We start from the raw sequence: 8,929 nt of genomic DNA on the forward strand, positions 1-8,929 counted from the left end.
CTTATATAACATAAAGAAACTCTCATGAGTCGGCTTATTGTGAGCATTACCTTTAACGCTCAACCCGCTTTGCTCAATAGATGAATACGTATTGTGTATGTGTGTTTTCGTTAATACCTGGTTAAATGGGCCTAATTCAAGGTCTAGTCCATTATGTCCCTCAGGTGGCGACAAACTTACTAAGGAAATATTCAAAGTTGAAAGCTACCTCTCCCGAATTTACAATACGAAACGTTGCCCAACCTATATTTGTTTTGTGATTTATTGATTTATTTATTGATCTTTGTGTTTTCAAACAAATATTGCCTTTATTTTTGGGTGGGGTGGGGGGTAGCTATGTTATTGAGAAAATGTAATTTTGCCTTGAATAGTTCCATATTAAAAAATAAAATGAATAGTTGGTGGTTTAAATTGCATCCTAAAAATCTAGATTTATGTAACCAACTAGCCATTTGGGAAATAACCTATAGAAAAGAACTCGAAAGCGATTGGTGAGACCTTCATAAAATTTGGAACAAATGGTAATACGCCAACAATAGCACATCAAAGCATCAAAATCACGGCAATCTTGTGAAATAATTAAAAATAATAATTCTATAGTTTCTTAGAGCTACCCACTCACGTCCTTGAATAATTTAACTTATTAATTAAAAACTTTGGGAGCCAACGGTTCCTCGCCTCATTCATTTCTGTGCGCTCATCGTCAATGATAAACAAACTGCGGCCGCTTCGGGTCTTTAAAAATGTGTGTTTTTTGTTTTTAACACAAATTGCACAGGATCAAAGTCAACTTGTCAATACCGCGAGCTGCATAATCTAAAGTATGCTGCTAAATATCAGAAACCCCCTTTAACTTAGAGGGTTTTTTTTAAGGAGTTATCAGAAAACCCCCTAAAATCATAAATCATAAATTTCACCGAAAATATCCCGCTCTTGATCTTTTCAGTTCATGCGAAAATTGCACAGACCATTTTTATGCTCTTTCTTAGGTAACGTCGTTTTTTACATTTATTCTTGAATCGATAAGCAGATTATAATCATTTGTTCCCTATCTAAGAAATTTTGATCTTCTCGGGAGACTCAGTGTTAATTTTTTAAAAACTAAATCTATTTTTTTTTAATTTGTGGTTGGCGGATTTGAATCCGGATTGCTTAGATACCGTTTTGAAGTCGTTCACCAAAACTCGGAAGTTACGGTAAGAACCGGGGGTTATATTATCCTAACACTATTCAGCGAGATATTTATTCTTGAGTAAGTAATTAGATTATATGTAAATTTATAATATTATTCGTTATTTAACAGAAAAGTTTCCCTGTGTAAAAATATTATAAGAAAAGAGCTGGCAAGAATGAATATCGACTTGTACAGGGGGTTGTGTGTCAGGACAAAATCTATAAATGGGATTTTTATTCTGAGTCAGATGGATGACAATATCAACGAGTGACATTACAAGCACACCACCAACCACACCTTGGGGCGCACCCCCTCTCTCAGCTACAGTGCACGGGGCCCATTTTAGATTTTTAAAAAATCTAAAGTGGGCCCCATGCACTGTAGCTGAGAGAGGGGGTGTGCCCCAAGGTATGGTTGGGAGTGTGCCTGTAGTGTTTTCCATACTTTTAGTCTGTACTTTTGGAGTTGTATATGTACAACCAAGTTGAGTAATGGTAATAGACTCGTACGCTTGATCTTCTCAACGTCCGATCCTTTGCTTTTCAAAAATAAATAAATAAACAAATAAATAAGTAAATAAATGAAAGATCCTATTTGAAGAGGGGTTTTTACTTTAAAAAATTATGGTGTCCTTGCGTTCAAATGACTTAAAGACCCAAAATATGGGACTAACGAGCAGCACACATCGCGCATCTCACGTGAGGGGGCTTCACCTTAGTACCAGGGGCCTATTCTCAGAGTTACCCGGGTTCCTTATGCGGCCCAGTGCAGCCCAAATAGGGGTTCCCTTTCCCAGAGCCCAGGACAATCAAAGTAAACGCCAGGCCTTGTAACTGCAGATAGATTGGTTTGCCTATAAATTTTCTTCTTATTTATTTTAAAACCGGCTCACTTTTAGGAAGAGTTTTTTTCTTAAATAAATCTAAAGCCGTAGATCTATTTGTTTTTAAACTCACGTACTTCTAAACTCACTCTTAGACTCAAGAAACTACATCGGACTAATTTTAAGCTCAATGTCTAATAGCTTGACATATGGTTTAGGCTGTTACATTCTACTTTGACTTTCTATATCTCTTTTCTAAGAATCTAGGTGTGCAATGTTTTAAACCAAATACTTAAACATTACTTTTAGGGGGTTTTCCCCCCACATTGTTGCAATGCGGCACAAACAGTGGATGAGTTTTTTTCCTATGAGCTAAAGTTTTTATGCTCAAAATTTTTAATTCACCCATTTTCCAAAGATTTTTCCTCTCTAAATACAAAATATTGTGGCGAATTTTTGTACATGTAAGTTGTTATTTTTTACTGTAACATGGAAAGTTTTGTTCTAAGTGGTTAGGCATTGCAAGGATTCTACCATAACACTTTACCCACATCCAAGATCAAATTTGAGACCCAAAATACTCATTTGAATAAATATTAAACTCACTTTACATTTTCACTAGTTCATTATATGAGAGTTTCTATATTTCATTATAACATTGTATATTTTTGTTCTAAATTTAAAGTCATACTATTTATCTTTATTCATTTCCAAATTCACTATTATGCACCAAACACTCAATCTTATTTCTAAATCTATTTAGTATTTCAACGTTTCGTTATATTTTTGTACTAATTAAGTGGTCAGCTACAATGTGTTTTTGAACCAGAAATTTAATTCATAAAGATTTGTTTTTTGTTTTTTTTTCCTCTAAGCCCAAAGTTCCTTCCATTTCTTTGAGTCCACTCATATTCATACTTATTTATTTTTTCTAAATGGTTAGGTGTACGATATAACTAAATATTTTAACCATTATATTTAAAGTCACTCATTTTGTTGAAAATTTTTTTCAGCTCTACACCTTCAAGCCACACATTTTCCAAGTCACATTGGATCTAGCATATCGGGAAGATGCTATATTTTGCTTTAACTTGTTATTTTGTTCAAAGTATTAGGTGTATGATGTACTTTCAGACCAAAATACTTTAACTACATTTTTGACTTTTTTTTTTCACATTGATGTTGCGGCATCATGCGGGTCAATTTTGCTTGTTTTTATGCGAAAAACATTTATAAGGATGGTTTTCTTAGTGGTACTAAACCCAGTTACGTAAACATACTATTACGTGGGGAAACTCCTCAAGTCCAATCAATATGAGAATCAAACTATACTTTCGGATGTTAAAAGAACCCAAATCTAACCCGACCCGCTTCTAGCCTAAACCGACCCGGTAGCCGCCAGTCACCAGCACACATTTCCTAATATAAATATTAAACGGGCCGCCCATAGATATTTTTCCCTTTTAAAATCTCTCAAAAACTCCCAGATACAACAAAAATTCCGAAAAAGGAAACAACAAAAATAATTACGGAAACCGCCTACGAACCCTAGAAGCCCAGATACAACAACTCCAATTTCTGCTCTTTATTAATCTTCGAATTCGATCGATTCGGTACCAGTTCAAGACGAGGTTAGGGTTTCCAGAGATGGTGGCGGGAGCGGAGGTGGTTCATCAGAGCATCTCGGTGCTCGATGTGAAGTGTCGATGCGTTGTGAGAGGGATCGAGGAGGTCGTCGACGTCACGGCGGCGGCGGATTCGCCGCCTCCGTCGCGGGAGATCATCGGTGCTGCATCCGAGCTGGTGAGTTTGTGGTCGATCTCTGTTTCGTGATTTGATCTGATCGAATTGCGTTTGTCTTGGAAAATTAGGGTTTTTTTTAAAGTTTTATTTACTGGCAGTTTTAGGCATCTCCCCCTCTCTTTTTGGGAAAATTAGTTTTTTTTTTCGTGTTTAGGTGGCTTTGTGGGCTGTTTTGATCCTTTAGAAGAACAAGGTGGAAATTTTGCCTGAATGATTATTGATTTTGAACTTAGGATTTTTTTTTCTTCTACTGTGAAATTTCCAGGTTCTATAGTTAGTTAAGTGCTAATCAGCTTCTTGATTTAAAAAGAAATGATTTTTTTTATTTATTGTTTTGGTCTCTTTAATCTTTTGAGCAGGATACGAAGTAAATTTGCTCATTAATTTGGTTTGCTTCTTTATTATGACATCTTTTTTCCCTTTGGATATGCCCAGTAGTTTTCAGTTGATATTTTTGGAAGTAAGTATACATCTGGACTTATTGCAAAACTGATATTAATGTTTTCTTGTTTTAATGCTAGGTTTCTATTACTGTGGTATTAATTCCTTTGATAAGCTACTAGCTCCTTTGCGGTTAATTTTAAAATTTGTGGGAACGAGTATGGATTTTGGGTTTAGGAATTATTCTTCCACTGTGAAATTTCCAGTTGCTATGGTCAATTTTGAAGGGTTACAAATTTCATTGCTTTGGTTGACTGTTGTTTAACCTTGTTATCATCAGCGGGGTAAGAATTAAATATGTTTATTAATTTGATGTTCAATTTTCAGATGTAAGTTAAAAAGTGCCGTGAATGTGTTCAAAACTTTATTTATACTTACTGTAAGTATTGACGTTTATATTGCCTTATTAATTATAGTATTCCATTATCTCCTTGTACAATAGAACCTGACATGACAAAGTTTGATTGTTTTGCTAGCCTAGAGACTCATTATGATCTATACTTTTGTTTCTTCACAGGTTCTGAGAGCCTCAGATGCAGCGGCAGATGTTTTGTTGGAGCCTATCGAGTTTATACCTAGCATCCGGTCTGGTAGTTTCTCTGACATTGGTCCTCGGAGATACATGGAAGATGAACACATTTGCATTGATGATCTCTCTGCTCATCTTGGCTCTCCCTTCACATGCCCAACACCCAGTGCCTTCTATGGGGTAATAGTTAGTCACCACCTGATATCAGTATTCATCTTCAAGCCCTGCTGCTTCTTTTATCAGTAGCTGACTTTTCTCACTTTGAGCAGGTTTTTGATGGCCATGGAGGTCCGGACGCAGCAGCTTACATCAAGAGACATGCCATCAGGTTATTCTTCGAAGATCCTGACTTCCCGCAAGCATCAGAAGCTGATAAAGTCTTTGTAGAATCAGTTGAGAGTTCCATCCGGAGGACATTCTTTCTCGCTGATCATGCTTTGGCTGATGATTGCACCATTAGCACTTCATCTGGGACCACGGCACTCACAGCATTGGTTTTTGGAAGGTATAAATTTTCTCATATACTAGTTGCAAATGTTCATTAATATTTTGAAATAGATATTTTGAATGACTCATTGTTCCCTTACAAGAAAGTTCTATCAGTTCAAACTGTACACAAAATTTTTTATTTCCCATTACCCTTTCTCATTTCTTTGTATGATGACCGAGTCTAGACATCACTCAGGGATTTGTCTCCTTTTCAAAATGGCATCGACATTCATTTTGTTTTTGTTATTTCTTTTTATGGTTAGATAATACAAATGAGTAATTCGATCATTTTCAATTTGTATGTTTGTGGATTATTTGAATCCATCGACTTTCATACTGTGATCTAGATTTTACAATAAGCAATACATGTTACTTTAGTTTGCTAGTATGTTCTTGGCTAGTATAATTTTTCAAAGTTGTACATTCCTATTCCCTTTTTTTTCCTTGTGTTCCTCACCTCACTTGTGCTGTTATAACTTTATTGTTAGATGCTTTATATACATACATTGTGTTCTGCTTTGCGTTTTGTTCAGGCTTCTATTAGTAGCAAATGCTGGAGATTGTCGAGCAGTTCTATGTCGAAAAGGCACAGCAATCGAGATGTCACAAGACCACAGGCCAATCTACACCCCAGAGCGTGAGCGTGTCGAATCCTCTGGTGGTTATATTGATGATGGCTATCTCAACGGAGTCCTCTCAGTAAGCCGAGCTCTAGGAGACTGGGACGTGAAACTCCCTCGAGGCTCATCCTCTCCCTTAATCTCCGAACCTGAGTTTAAGCAAACATTACTAACTGACGACGACGAGTTCCTAATCATTGGATGTGATGGGATTTGGGATGTCATGTCGAGCCAACATGCAGTGAGCATAGTTCGTAGGGGTTTAAGAAGGCATGATAATCCCGAGCAATGTGCGAGGGAGTTGGTGATGGAGGCGTTGACGCTTAATACTTTTGACAATCTGACGGTGATCGTGGTTTGCTTTTCTTCAGAGATCGGTGATGAGTCATTGAGTTCTGACCGGCCCTTGGACCATCAGCGGAAGGGCTTGCCGGGGCTGAGGTGCTGTAGTTTGTCAACAGAGGCATTGTGTAACTTGAAGAGCTGGTTGGATAATGTTGATAATGGTGGGAACTGAGGAGTTTGATGATGATGAAAAATAATTTCTACTTAATAATATATGTTCGAGAAACGGGGTTTGGTTAGTCCCGATATATGCTTGGCTGGCGTGTTGCTGATGGTGGGAACTGAGAAGCTTGTTGATGATGATGATGATGAAAAGCGTTCTATGTAAATAATTGATGGTCAGAGTGAAGAGGGGGTTGGTGCGTCCGTGTCTACACTTAGCCGGGGCCGGTGTGTTACTGATACGACCCATTTGGATCTTCATTGTCTAAATTATTAGCATATTTGGAACACAGTTGGTGGCTTGGACTGTGCCACATTAATAACGCACCAACTAAATGCCCGGAGGGGCAGTCGCCCGCGGGGATTGGCTTGCACCTATACATTCTTGGCTGGTATGTTGCTGACATGACACATTAGACCTTTACGATCTGAATCATCAAGAACAATCCAGAGCATAGCTGGTGGCTTGGATTACATCACTTTAGTAAGGCACCAGCTATTAAGTGTTTGGAGGGGTGCAGCTACCCTTAATTACTCTTTATGGTTGGATGATTCGGTGGCTGATGGTTTGGGCAGCTGCCAGCAGTTTTGTAGGGTTCTATATTTGGGGGCAGTTGGGAAGTGTTTGTATATACATCAGCGGTGTTGGAGAGCGGATGTGCTGGCGTGTTATATTATTATTATTATTTCAGCTATTGTTATGATTCATTGTTTTGAGGTGATCAGCATGTAATTCTGGATGTATTTGTCTCTTTTTTTTAATTTAAATTTAAATATCAGTTTCCACTTGTTTATCCTTGTACATGGTCAAATGTGTATTTGATTTCAATTTAAAGCAGCCTGCTGACTATTTAATTCTCGTAGCTGTATAAAACTTTGACACGGTTGAAGCTCGGAAGGAGAAAACAAGCCACCTTGTTTGACTTTAATTAAAATTTAGCGACAGTCTTCTCTTTAATGTTCCTCTTCATTCTTAGCAGGTAATTTGTTGACCTTTTGAGATTCAACCATGTGTTTTTTTTAATCTTCTTTTTAATTCCCTCTCCTTAATGAAAGCTTGGTGAGCAATTATTTTCAACTCTCAACTCAATTCTATTCGTGAAAAAAAAAATTTTGAAAGGGGAAGGAAGACGAAGGAGAAACGGAGGAAGAGGGGAGAAAGTAATTTCACTAGCGTTTCTGAAAACAAATATTACAGGGGGCTCTTTTTGAGGGAAATATAGGGTTGATTGCACGCGGAGGGCCGTTGACTGATGCTGGTCCTGAACTCACCACCTTTGTAGTTTCATTATTGCGGAGTGACCCCTTGGGTTAAATTGTTTTGACTCTCTCACGCAAAAGAGTGAGAGAAAAAAATTTGATGCGGGAATATGTTCGGAATAATAATAAAATGCAGGGGTAGCAAGTTCGAAACAACAATACCACAAGGGGTTTATATGCAATTATGATTGGATTAGATGTTCTTTGTAAATAATTATTAGTTGTTTGTAATTAAGTTGATGCTTATGCTTTACTGCAAAACTTCCAAATTTCATGTTCTTTTTTTTTTCTGTTACCAAATAACAAGTTGTCATCCGAGATAGAATATTTTGCCTTTCCAGAATTTACGATTTTATGTGGACTATGAGCCATGAGCGACGAATTTTTATATGTGTAATATGGTCGAATATGTGGACTACAACTTATGATTCTGGTCATTTTCAACAAATAACAAATTGTCATCATGCATATAGTATATCAAGCGTTCTTCAAAATTCTCAAACTTTTATATGGTGTATAACCCATGATCATTGTTGATTTCGACCAGATCATAAACTATCTTCCTGCATGTGCTATTTTATGTGTGTTCTAAATTTCTAAAATTTGGTGGAGTATAACCCATGATTTTGCACTTTTTTTTCCATCAGATCACAAATTGGCATTCTTTATCAAATATATCTAGGCTCCAAACTTAACTAATGATTTAGTCATTTTTGACAAAGTCACAAACCTTTATCCCACATAGAATATTTAATGTATACTCAAATTCTCGAGTTTCCGTAGGTTGTAACCTATAATTTTTATCATTTTAGATTTAGATCAAATCACAAGCTGCCATGACACGTAAAGAATATTGTGCAAACTTGGAAAATTTTTAGTATGCCATAATCCGTGATTCTGGCCATTTTCATTGAAATCACAAATTAACATAATGCTAAAAATATTTTATGTATACTCCAAAAATTTTGAATTTTTTGGGTACTTATGATCCATAATTTGTCTGCTTTTAACCAAATAATAAATTGCCATCCAACATAGATTTTTTTTGCACGGTCCAAAATTTCCAATTCTTTTGAACTATAGCCCAAAGTTTTGACTACTTTTGACCAAATCTCTAGTTCTCCATTTTGCATAATTTTTTTTATGTGTAATTCAAAATTGCTGGATTTTTATAAATTATAACACATGTTTTTAGCCGTTTTTTAATGAAATCACAAGTTACCATCAACGTAGAATATGTTATGCATACTCTAAAATAGTAAAATTTCTAAAATTTTGTTGAC

The 8,929-nt window shown here is 36.4% G+C and overlaps 1 protein-coding gene across 1 annotated transcript; it reads left to right on the top strand.

The window, feature by feature from the left end:
• Positions 3,474-7,182, top strand: LOC109842859 (probable protein phosphatase 2C 2). Its single transcript, XM_020411764.1, has 4 exons — positions 3,474-3,800; positions 4,759-4,950; positions 5,040-5,275; positions 5,793-7,182. Exons 1-4 carry the CDS (start codon positions 3,645-3,647, stop codon positions 6,394-6,396), a joined length of 1,188 nt encoding a protein of 395 aa, XP_020267353.1. The 5' UTR covers positions 3,474-3,644; the 3' UTR covers positions 6,397-7,182.

The sequence above is a fragment of the Asparagus officinalis genome, chromosome 5 (genome assembly GCF_001876935.1).
Source record: "Asparagus officinalis chromosome 5, Aspof.V1, whole genome shotgun sequence".
Classification (NCBI taxonomy): Eukaryota; Viridiplantae; Streptophyta; class Magnoliopsida; order Asparagales; family Asparagaceae; genus Asparagus; species Asparagus officinalis.